We start from the raw sequence: 12,835 nt of genomic DNA on the forward strand, positions 1-12,835 counted from the left end.
CACCCACCGTACCCAGCGACAACACGAGAAAAATGGCAAAACATATTTTTTTACATACTTACAGCAAATAATTGGACAACCACTTTTTGTATTTTATTAAACTTTAAAATTCCTGTACGCATCCCCTGCGTCTACTTTTATAGCACAAAGCGCGGACAACGAGGTTTCGAGTTAAGCACTTAAAATATGTTTTTTTTTTCCGCGAAATATTTAAAGCGGCGCGGTTCTTACTCGTCAGACCGTGAAAAAAATGAGGAGGGGGCACATTTGCATATAACAACTTTCCGCACACCCAAAGCACTGCATGCGTGGCGAACGTGTCTCGTGTTAAAAAAAAAAATACGAATTTAACTTCGGAAATTTTTTTTATATATATACTGGACATACGCCACCAACACTGTGTTAGTACGAGAGCAAGAAAAAAAAAACCCACATCCTTGCCAAGCCAAAGAATCTAAAAATAAAACGGAAACCTTTAAACTTAAACCTTCCATTGCTCCCAAATGCAAACACATCACATCACTAAATATTTTTTCGCCTAATTCCCCAATCCATGGGACTTGGACTTCTCAAAATGTCAGATTGAAGTCGTAGATTCTTTTTGTCAGTGTCTGGAAGGCTGGATCGTTTTTTTTTCATCTCCACTCTTTGCCCCCTACAGCCCCAACATTGTTCTTCTGGCTGCTGCAGCAGCAGCAACAGCAGCAGCAGCAGCCACAAGCGTCGACCGCCCGAGGAGCATTTCTTCAGAGAGCCAGGTGCTTCATTACTCAAAGAGAGACTTGCCACCTGTGTAGCTGTCTTGCTTGAGTTCTGCACGCGTGCACACGCGTGCGCGTGTGTGTGTGTGCACGTACGTAGCCCGCACTATGCATTCGAATGCCATTGTCGAGATGGCAAGTCCGTCCGTTAAACTGTTGCCACGCATTTCCTCTTTGAAAAGTCAAAGTGCCTACTTCCTATTTGGATGAGCGACGGAGAAGCGCTCCAAGGCTCGTTACCTGTCACTCAGCCAGTGCTGAACAATTCCACACTTTCATGGTGGGGGCCATTCTATTCGTGCAACAGTCGCAGATGTATTACTCACAAATTTATAGACGCTGGAGGGATGATGGGCAGAGTTGACGACCAATGGGGATTTGAACTTGCAAACTTACGTGTGTTGGGTCAAGCGATCGAACCGTCGGACCACTCGGACACACCATTTATAACAAATATCATCTCTACGGCCATATATCTGATATTTGATTTTTTTTACGTAGTAACTTGTCCTTTATCTAAACACTTGAGACCATATTGAGAGTCACTGCGTATTTTGCTCGCAAAGCAAATCTACAGGCCCATGCTTATTAATTTATTTTCGCATTCAAACAGCAAGTGATGTTGAAAATTTGGGATCTGGATTCCGCACTACATTGGCACGCAATTGCCCACTCTCATTGCAAGCGGCTTTCACTGGGTCTTTAACGTCCACGTTACAGCAGACGGAGCAGCAGGAGGAGGCTGCAATGACGTCGCGGGGGTGGGGGGAGGGGGTTGGGGGGGGGGGCGTGAGCTGGAGGAAGACGATGGGCGACCGAGACCGGCAGCGTCGATAGCTCCCAGAGATCAGCGACCGAGGGGCGGACGTGAAACTGGGCGTCGTAGTGTCGACATGTTATCCCCCTCGCCTGGTAGGCCGCAGGTTCGTGGGTTCAATCCCGACCCCGTGGTCACGTGGATCTTTCTCTGGGTCATCCACTTTTTTCCTCCACATTTAAAAACGTGCGTTTATAGTATTTGGATGCTATACGTTTCCACATGATAAGCCACGTCGTTGAGATATCATTTGCGGCCAGGTCACTCCTGAAAAAGAGCTATATAGCTCAGTGGGCATTACCGAGTAAAATAAAAAGTTAATTTTTTTACTGGGGCAAGGTATGACGGCATCAACTGTGTTGGCCTTGATGAGCTCTTGACCTTGAGTATGATGGTACAGGACTCGAAACAAAGAGGATGCTGGATTTATCTAATTTTTCTGAGCAAGATCCTTAGGTTTAAACAATAAAAACCCAATTCGAAATCTGTCAAGCATCTCAAGAGTGACCTTCCTGAAATGGAGAATCTGAGTGAAGTCTTATTTGTATCGTTATTATTATGATTTGGTGGAGTGGCGTTATGATTAGAGCACCTGACGTACAGTCGGAAGGTCTGAAGTTCAAATCCGTGTTTTGGTTGGTCGATTTTTGCCCATTATTATCATCCCCCCAGGGTCAATAAAAAGCTGGTGGGAACGGCGGTCATCCTCTCGAGGTAACGAACCTTGCCATCGGATTATGGAATTGACACCATTAGGTCAGGGCTGCCAACCGCAGTGAGCAATGCCCCACGTTCATTTCAGCAAGAGGACACTTTGACCTTCATTAACACCACGACTCTGCCATAAACCCGAGCGCAGGGCGTTGAAAAGAGTCAGTACTGCGGCCGGAACTCGTTCTACGTGAAAAACTTCAAATGCTCAATGCATGAAGGCACCCGCGGGCTCTGAACTCCACTACTGGCCGTGGGACGTACTTCGCTGCTCGCCAACCACGCCAGAGCTCTGTGACCCAGGCCAAAGTTGAGTTGAGGCTGCATCGATCGCAGCTTGAGTGGCGGCACTGATGGTGGTTTCAAAGGGGGGCGAAGTAGGGTGGGTTGGGGGGCGGCGAGGGGCGCGGTGGGTTTGGAGGGGGTGGCGGGTGTCACTTCGCCACACGACCTCACAGCGAATGTTGGCTGCTGCTGACTGCGGTTTGCTGCTGCTGCTGCGCGACTCATCGCGGCTACGTGGCCCACGAGATGGAGGCGCTGTGCTCTTTCGCCTTCATGCGCAGCGCGGCAATGCTGGTGCTCTTGCGCTCGCACTCCACGCTCAGCGTGAACTCGTGGCCGTTGACCCCGGCGGCAGCGGCCGCTGCAGCCGCGGCGGCCGCTGCCGCGGCGGCCGCCGCCGCATTCGAGATCCCCCCTCCGCCGCTCGACGCCCCGGACGGAACCGTCCCTCCTCCTCCGCCCGCGCCGAGCCCCACGCCGTTGAAGAGGCTGCCGATTCCCGGCGGGGAGAGGCACGGTCCCGGCGAGGGCATGCCCACGAAGGCGTGGGCGTGGGCGTGCGCGTGGCGCGACATGCAGGACGGCGGGAGGGCGTCGTGCGGGGACATCATGCAGCTGGAGACCGGCGAGCCGCCGGCGCTGCTGCCGCCCACCCAGGACGCGTTCTGCAGCTGCGGAGGGAGGGGGTCGGATGGAGGGTTTGGGAGAGACGACGGAGCGATTGGTGAATGAGGACGGGGTGGGGGGCGAGCCATTGAACGGTCGGATAGACAATCGAGCGGATCGGTGAGACGTCAAAAGAGCGATTGGCGTGGCCGAACGGTGGACCGAGCGAATGGCCGAACGATCGAAAAGAAAGGAAAGTGTGAATGAGCGGTGAGCAAATATTACATTGTAAAAATGTACAAATGACCAATCGATCAATTGAGTGAACAATAAAGCAGTAGTGTTGAACAATGCAGGAACAAACATTCAATCATGGAAATACGAGTGAAATAATGTAAACGGCTGATGAAACAATCACACAATGATGAAGCAACAACTGATCAAATAAACAAGCAAATAAACGCGTTGCACAAATAAACAAAGCAACGATCTTGCCAGAAATACTCAACACATTCGTCAACAATAACACGATGTGAAAGGACAAACATAACAGTTGTGGGCAATGAAAGGGCCTTGCCTATTATTTATATAAAAACTAATTCCGTTTAAGGCCACAGTGTTATTGACCAAAGTGAGTGTTTTCTCTATTCATTGTGTGCCAATGCCAATGCAGCAGCAGTAGCATCACCAAAAACATTGTTTCATCAAAACATGCGTGTAAAACTGGGAACAATGGAAGAAAATAAAATAACAAACGCTCAAATAAATAAATGTGGGTGGACAATTTTTTTTTTAACTCACGAACGTAAAAGGGAAATCAAAAAGATTGCATGACCACGGTTGAATTCTCAATATGTGGTACAAATTTTTGAGACCCTGATGAGATGATGGGCTTTGTTGACTTTTAATGGGAAGTCAAACTTGCAACGTTTTTTTATTGCAATTGGAGCAAGCCATTCACGATGCAATCTAGTCAGACACTAGAATAGCCTTTATTTACACAGTCTGCAAAATGCGCTTGAAGTTTATGTTGCCGTACATTATGCTTTGCATATTTAATTTTTGCCCACGTGAAACTGCGCTTGGAGTGAATAATTAGCAATCAGAAGGTTGCAAGTTCAAATCACGGTTGGGGAACCACAGCCAATCATCCTTCAGGGATTAATAGAGTGAGCACTGCTTTGTGGAATGTCAATAGTGGACATCCCATGGAGAGACCGGCCATTAGGAATTTTGACCACTAGCCCAGGGCCACAAGAGGCGATGAGTGCCACCTGAACATTGAGTTGTTTGTTCACTCGCAGAGAGATGTTAACTCCCTCGCCTGGTGTGCAGGAGGCCTTGGGTTTGATCCCGACCCGGACGCCTTTATATTGGGGGGTTTCGTGTATTTCTGCCCATGATTGCATGGATTTTTCTCCAGGTCCTACAGTTTTTCTGCATTTAGACTACACGTGCGTTTAGAGCATTTGGCTACTATAAATGTCCACATGATAAGCCACTTCGTGGACCTGTCATTTATGGCGAGGTTGCTTCTGAAAAATAGCTATATAGCTCAGTGGGCTTTACCTAGTAAAATAAAAAAAAGTGTTTTAGTTTTATAGTTGATAAGCTGAGGGAGTTGCTGCCTTGGTACAATTGTCTGCACACTGGACTTGCAATCCGCATGCCCACCGGTTTTATCTTCTGGCGCAGAAGTCCAAACAATGAGCAATTGTCTAAGATTTCCCCGCATTTCTGTCCACCCACCCAGCAGTATAAACTGGTTCACCACTGGCATCGTTATTTTTTTCCCATCACTCCCTTGACGGGCAACACAAAGATCCCCCAGTAAAGCCTTAACAGACTGTTGGCCAACGGGCAACACGCACGCACACACGCACACGCATCCATAGTATTATTATTATTACTCGCATTGACGCCGTTGCTATTTTCTCTGTGGCGTGGTACCAACGGGTGCAACACAGCGAGGTGGTGGGCAAAGTTTGTAACGTGCTCCCACCTCTTCCACGACGTGGAAGAGAAGGCCAAATACCTCTTCAGAGGGGGCTTCCTCTGGTGGAGGCCTTTCCGCCGGTAGTGGCATGAGCAAGAAATTGCAGCGCTGCTCCTTCACCGTGTTCCAGAAGCTACGGTCAAGTCAAACTTTAAGCCGGAGTGTCTTTGACTTAACTTCGACTCATTCCAACAAGTGTGCAGCGGTGCTCACCTCCGTGGCTCCGAGCCATTTTTGGGGGGGGGGGGGTCGGGAAATTCCACACTCGCATGGCGAGGGCTGTTTTCCGTCGAGTAAAATCAAAGTGACACTCATTCGGTTGATCGCAGAGGGGAAATGTGCCGAGTCACAAATCCCCCCAAAGGGGGTTTGAACTCGTAACCTTTCCGCTCGAAAGTCACGCACAGTAACGCCGCAGCCGGAGTAATGTTACGAGCGTGAACAATATCCCTACATGGATTTTAATTCAATTTTGTATTTGGGGGGAAAAAATACATTGCGACAAATTGGAATAATAATAACAGAGTTTACTGGAAAAGAACGAAACTCTTGCGGAAATCTATTTGAATAGCATGAGAAATATCACTCGAGTAACGAGCACAGGACAAAAGCCTTTTTGCACGCACGCTCTGACGTTTGGCTTAACCGTGTAATCAACACTGAGGTGCTTTATGCAAAGCCTGGGATTTATTTGAGCAAAAATTTGGCTGTAAAAACATATAAACAACACACACAGTGGGAATGCATTTTTCTGGCGGCATGCGCGCTCAGAGGTCTGGAAATCATTTTGTCCGTTCTGCGTTCACCCCTCCACCCCCCCTACGAACTGCCAACAGCAGTGAGGACGGGCAAAGGCGCTCTCGCGCACGGGAAAGTGCCCGCGGTTCAGGCCTCGCGCACCACGGCATGGACGACGCTCACGCTCGCATTCCTCGCTCGAGCGAACGCCCCACGGCTCCGTCGCGGCCGCCTGACACTTACGTTCAACGCGCTATCATCCGCTGATGCTGCCGCCGCTGTTGCTCCATTGGCAGCGGTGCAGAAGAAGCACGATTAACGTTCAGTAAAATAAAAACAACAACACACAGGTCGCATTTTGTGTTACTCTCGCCCAGGCGCTATGTGGCCTGGGTTCCCTGACAAATGTGAAGTTTCATTTATGAGAAGAAGAAAAATAACTTTAAAGTCACCGTCAAGCACGCCTCTGTAGCGCTGCATTGATGTCATTGCACTTACATTAAAGCGCATGGATGTGTGACGTCACTTGAGTGCTAACTAACACCAAAACAACCTCAACACATTCGTCAACAACACTGTCTGGCCTGAAAAAGGAAAAATACAATAGGAGACGTTTCGGGCCATGGTCCTTCTTGATGAAAAAGGGCCATGCCCCAAATTATCATAAGGCCGCTATGTCTCTGGCCTCCTTATGTATGTGCTCTGATTAAGGTACATTGCCTGAAACGTCACCTATTATACCTTACCTTTGTCGACAACACAGTGTTGTCGACAAATTTGTTGAGTTTTAACATTTTGATGAGAATTACGCAACACCGATTGTATTTAGAAACATGCGTTTAAAGTATCTTATCTTATATTTACATGGCGCTTTTATCCAAGGCGCTTTACAAGGCTTATGAGTGGTACAATTGGGGGTAGCTGAAGGTGATATGGCGAACAGGGATGGGGTATGGGGAGGGAGGTGAGTTGGTACAGGAATTCCGGTGGGTGCCTCGGGATGGAGGAAAGGATGGCCCAGGGAGAAGAGGTGTGGGTCTTGAGGGTGGAGCGGAAACTCGACAAGGAGGGTGCTACTTGCTTCGTGTAGAGGGGAAGTTTGTTCCAGTAGGGAAAAGGAGCAGAAACTGGATTGTGCGCAAGGTTAGGAGTAGGAGGAGAGATTGAGAGCGGAGAGTGGGCGGGAGGAGGCGTAAAACGAGGTAAGGGAAGCGAGGTAATGTGGGGCAAGGCCATGAAGAGATGTACATACTCGCCTAAGGAGCTTGAACAGACACCGGTAGTAGATGGAGAGCCAGTGCATAGCCTATCAGAGGGGCGCAGTTGGTAGCTCGTAAATGAAACGTGCGGACGCATTGTGGATCTGTTGTCGTGGAATGAACGCACAGGCTGGGAGACCGAGCAGGAGGCTGCGATGAATCTCCACGCGACAAGACGCATCGTTGAGCTATCGTTTGGGGCCAGGTCGCTTCTGATTGTTTCCCTTCTACGTGACGTTACCGAAAGAACCAAGAATATGAATCCCTGCAGTAACGAAAGCTTTAAATAAAAAAAATAGTTGTTAGTTTATTTATACCAGGATCAATGTAATGTAACTTGATTCAAACAATCTCATTCGGAACTCTCTCTGGATGGCCTTGCCGTCACCTTGTCGTGGAACAGCGCTGGGAGATGATGCCACGTTGATAATTACAAAGTCACTGCAATCGACCTCCTGATCCACACCCATCATCGTCATCATCAGCCATGGTCACTCCACTGCTGGATCACACCTTGGATATCACACCCATTTTATATCAGAATCAGAATATTTATTTCTCCTGATTAAATCCGATGAGCTATGGTTGCTCGTTTTCACAAATGTCCAGTTGGGGCAGGTCAGAAAGTAACAACAACATATTTAAAAAACAGAGGGGAGTGTAAATTATAGGAAATATAAGCAAACCCCGGAAAAACAAACTATAATGTTTTCATTTTACCAGGTAAAGCCCACAATTGAGCTATTCGCTTCTCTATCAGAAGCGACCTGGTCATAAATAATAGCTAGCTCAAGTGGCTTATGTGGAAATGTATAGCAGGCAAATAATATAAAAAAATATAAACGCATGTTTCTCCATGTGGAGGGAACAATGGGAGGACCCGAAAAATGATCAACACGACCACAGGGAGAACATGAAAATTACAAATATACAGCAGGCATCAGGGTTGGGATCGAACCCACGACCTCCAGCATAGCAGGCGAGGAAGATGACATCTCGCCACCGTGGCGGCCTTTAAGTAAATAAAAAATGTATCGGTTCAAATTGCAACAATTTCCATTTCAATCAAACCGATACATTTTACTCTTATTATTTCATGGTAATTATCAGAGCTGGAACAAATGACATGAAGTGTAAAACTAAATCTATTGATGAGGGATGGTGGCGGGGGGATGTAAAATTATTGGTGACCTAGCTGAGACCAAATCCGGGTTCATCGTGGAAGGTGGATGTGGTGACGTCACTGGTTGTGGTGACCTCACTGGGTGTGGTGACGTCACTGGGTGTGGTGACCTCACTGGGTGTTGTGACCTCGCTGGGTGTGGTGACGTCACTGGGTGTGGTGACCTCGCTGGGTGTGGTGACCTCACTGGGTGTGGTGACGTCACTAGGTGTGGTGACCTCACTGGGTGTTGTGACCTCACTGGGTGTGGTGACCTCACTGGGTGTTGTGACCTCACTGGGTGTGGTGACGTCACTAGGTGTGGTGACCTCACTGGGTGTTGTGACCTCACTGGGTGTGGTGACCTCACTGGGTGTGGTGACCTCACTGGGTGTGGTGACGTCACTAGGTGTGGTGACCTCACTGGGTGTGGTGACCTCACTGGGTCTGGTGACCTCGCTGGGTGTGGTCACGTGCAGTAATAAATAGGTCTGGTGGCATAAACAACATTAGCCATGATGACCTTTTAATGTTAACCTACAGAGTGTGTTGACTGCAATTAATATGATAATGCAGTCAGTCATTGATTATGCCATCACACAATATGCAATTCCTGTGGTACATGATACATTCAAAATGTCTCTCTCCTAGCTCAAGTAACCCATGACTTTTTGTGTGTTTGTCATCTCCTTCCCGTGTGGTGCCCGAAACGCCTCCTATTATATATTCTTCGTTTAAAGGTGACAAATGCGTTGCATTTTTTTTATCTGTGCTTGTGTACCACTGCTACCACAGTATTAGCAGCATCACCAAATGCATTGTTTTCCTGTGCCCATTTCCCTCTTGTTGGCAACCCTTAGCCAATGGTGGAAAATCCACATTTCAATAGCAGAATCCACCCTCCACATAGCACAGCCACTGTTACCTTCCCACAATGTGGTACTCGCTTTAAATGTTTTCTGAGCGTGAGCTGAGCGCAGCTCTGACCGCTCTAACCAATGACCACGGTTGGCTACGTACGGTGCGAAAGAAGTCCAACGTACATACGCACGTGTGTTCCCCCCCCCCCCCATCCTCGAAGGGAAGAGAGCACAGCAGCGTTGTGGACGCCCAGCTCTAAACGATGTTTGCGCTGCCGGCGTGCATGGAGCACGTGGGTTTGTGTGGGCGGATGCGAACACCCCGGGGCCGTCGATGCGGACAGCGGCTCGCGAAGACGAACACGCCCGATGGCTGCTAGGCTGCAACGGTCACGCAACACAAGCAAAAAGAAAAACCCCGACCGTGTCCGAGCACCGCGATCTTGAGCCGCGCTGGGCACAATCGCCATCTCGCTGGACCCAAGACAAACACCCAGAAAATATTTCCACATGAGCTCATAATTTCTCCGCTGATCGAAATCGTGGATGTTTGGTGGTGTCTTCCCCCCACCCCCCCTTTCTTCCTTTTGCCAGATTAAGGAGGCATGGACGGAGGGGAGTGGGTGGGTCGATGGGGTGGGTTGTTTTAGGCCGGCGGCGGCGGCGTCGTCGTGTCAAGGGGCTCACGGCGAGGCTTGCAAGAGTCACGTGGCCAGAGCTGCTGCCCGGAGCCAGGCAAACGCTCGCAACGCCTGGGCTCCCTCCTCGAGTGAGCCCGTGGGCTGCGTGGGGACACCAACGACGCCGCCACTTGTCCACTCGTTTTGCTAGCGACTCGCTCCGCAACCTCGCGAACGCTTGTTTTGTGGTCATGCATTGTATGGTTTCGCGTCGAACTAGGAGCCAGCTTCGAACAGGCAGGGGCATTGCCCGTGAACAATCCGCTTGCCAGCATTGATTCAAGCAAGGCGAGCTGATGACGAGACACTGAATGTTAGAGGCCGGCCCAGAACTTGTTCGTGTTGAACTAATTATGCTCAAATGATGCACTCTGCAAAGGCCATGTAGCTTACTATTCGATGTGTAAAAATGCTGTTATTATTATCATTGTATACGGAGGGACAAGATATCTGAAAGTGAAACGTTGTTTTCCCTGTTGATTTTCTGACCATTGCATTGAATTCATTCTTACCTCAAAACCAGAGATACAGGATCGGTTGAAGGATCTTTGTCTTTACAGTACATATCCATGGTTTTTTCCCTTCTATCTGGCAACAAAACTGACACCTTTTTTACAAGAAGTCATGTTTGCATAGACCACAATACCTGAAGTCATAATGCAAACAAAAAACATAACTCTGATAATGTATGCACTGTCCTTGAAGTTGATTGGTCCACACCCGAGACAGCTTTCCTTAGAGCCTAGTCTCACATGGGTTGGACCAGATGACTGCAGGTATTGTGGTCTATGCAAACATGACTCCTTGTAAAAAAGGTGTCAGTTTTGTTGCCAGATAGAAGGGTAAAAAACCAATTATCATATTTTTTACTGGCAAATGAGGTTCCAATGGAGTACATATCCAGGCATGGGTGCCTGTGTCTATTCAGCCAGATGGCAGGATCGGTTTTCAACTCAAATCAGAATGTCATGAGATCAAATCCAGGACGGAATTAGATCCATATTTATTTAAACATAATGTATTATTATTACTACACTGTTAACATATTATAATTGGTTCTTTACCCTTCTATCTGGCAACAAAACTGACACCTTTTTGCAAGGAGTCATGTTTGCATAGACCGCAATACCTGCAGTCATAATACAAACAAAAGAACATAACTCTGATAATGTGCACTGTCCTTGAAGTTGATTGGTCCACACCCGAGACAGCTTTCCTTCGAGCCTAGTCTCATATGGGTTGGACCAGATTGGGTTGGACCAGATGGCGTCATCTGGTCCTACCCATATGAGACTAGGCTCGAAGGAAAGCTGTCTCGGGTGTGGACCAATCAACTTCAAGGACAGTGCACATTATCAGAGTTATGTTCTTTTGTTTGTATTATGACTGCAGGTATTGCGGTCTATGCAAACATGACTCCTTGCAAAAAGGTGTCAGTTTTGTTGCCAGATAGAAGGGTAAAGAACCAATTATCATATTTTTACTGGCAAATGAGGTCCCATAGTGTTAACATATTTTTTCTGTTCTGGGTAGTAAGTGTTATTTCCTAATTGCTTATGCCTCAAAAGTACAGAAAATAGCTATTATTCCCCACAAAACTTTGCTTTTGTAACCAAGACAGTGATATTTGGAAATTTCCCTATTTCCCAGAACATTACTGATAGATTCAGTGCTGAGTAAACTTGGAGTAACTGCTAGAACATTCTAGAAGTTTCATATTAATATAAATAGTAGTAAAAATACAGGGGCCTTAAGCCGACCAGTTCAGTTTAGTTCCAGCTGCCTAAGTGGATACATATCTGCATTTTTCTGAGATGGCATCAAGAAGCTGCAAGCATCCGGCAGAAGCATTATGCTATGTCGGCGGACAATTTATCAAGAAAAGAGAGAAAAGTACTCTGTGGAAGCATCTGCTAAGATGTGTGAGGCCTACAAGGCATATTTTGGCATGCCAGTCGGGGATCAAGACAAACCCTGGGCACTATAATTTCACCTGCGAGCAATGCAAAACAACTCTGGAAGGTAAGATGGACAATTGTTGCTCGGAATTTTATGTTATAAAATTTGTTTTTAATTTTCTAATTTTTACAATTTTCAAAGTTGCGAGAATCTCTTACACATTAGTCACATAAGCTCCCCGTACCCACTCCTCCGGAGAGAAAGGAGCCGTCTTTAGAAGACAGTAGCAAGTCAGAGAGTGAGGAAAACGTAGATCCAGATGACAATTTCAGAGGTGGAGCTGAGGAGAGAAACCCACACTACGCCAACCAAAAATCCTCAACGACTTGATCAGAGATCTTGGTCTCACCAAGTCCCATGCCGAGCTTTTGACGTCTAGCCTCAAAGCAGTGGAACTTGTTCGATGAAAGTGTGCAAGTCGCAGATCAGAGGAAGCGTCACCAACCTTTTTTCAGCTTCTTCACCTGTCAAGATGGCCTCTGCTTCTGCCACAAGGCGACCAGTCTGTTCGAGGCAATCGGAATCGCCTGTAACCAAAATGAGCGGCACCTCTTCATTGACAGCTCATCCAGGAGCCTCAAAGCCGTGCTGCTGCATAATGGTAACAAGTACCCGTCTCTTCCCCTGGCTCACTCGGTGTACCTCAAAAAGGATGACAACAGCATCAAGACCTTGCTGGATGCCTTGAAGTATAATGAGTATGGCTGAGAGGTCATCGGAGACTTCAAAATGGTGGCATTCCTAATGGGTCTCCAATGCGGTTTAACCAAGTTTCTCTGCTATCTTTGCCTTTGGGACAGCAGGGACACCAAGGCGCACTACCACAGGCGGTACTGGCCACAGTGGACCGAGTTCTCTGTGGGGAGGAACAACGTCAAGTGGGAGCCACTGGTGGACCTCTGGAAGGTGCTGATGCCACCACTGCACATCAAATTGGGCCTTATGAAACAATTTGTCAGAGCTGTAGATAAGGAGTCGGCAGCCTTCAAGTACCTTCAAAA

The 12,835-nt window shown here is 47.8% G+C and overlaps 1 protein-coding gene across 1 annotated transcript; it reads right to left on the reverse strand.

Moving 5' to 3' along the window:
- Nucleotides 1-80: 80 nt before the first annotated feature.
- On the reverse strand, nt 81-12,381 carry LOC133350501 (homeobox protein aristaless-like 4). Its single transcript, XM_061564841.1, has 2 exons — nt 12,280-12,381; nt 81-3,245 (listed from the first exon to the last, which is right to left on the reverse strand). The coding sequence occupies exon 2, from the start codon at nt 3,183-3,185 to the stop codon at nt 2,805-2,807; it is 381 nt and encodes a 126-aa protein (XP_061420825.1). The 5' UTR covers nt 3,186-3,245; nt 12,280-12,381; the 3' UTR covers nt 81-2,804.
- Between the last annotated feature and the right edge of the window lie 454 nt (nt 12,382-12,835).

Source organism: Lethenteron reissneri, chromosome 34 (assembly GCF_015708825.2).
Source record: "Lethenteron reissneri isolate LAM-NWPU_2019-01 chromosome 34, ASM1570882v1, whole genome shotgun sequence".
In the NCBI taxonomy this organism is placed as follows: Eukaryota; Metazoa; Chordata; class Hyperoartia; order Petromyzontiformes; family Petromyzontidae; genus Lethenteron; species Lethenteron reissneri.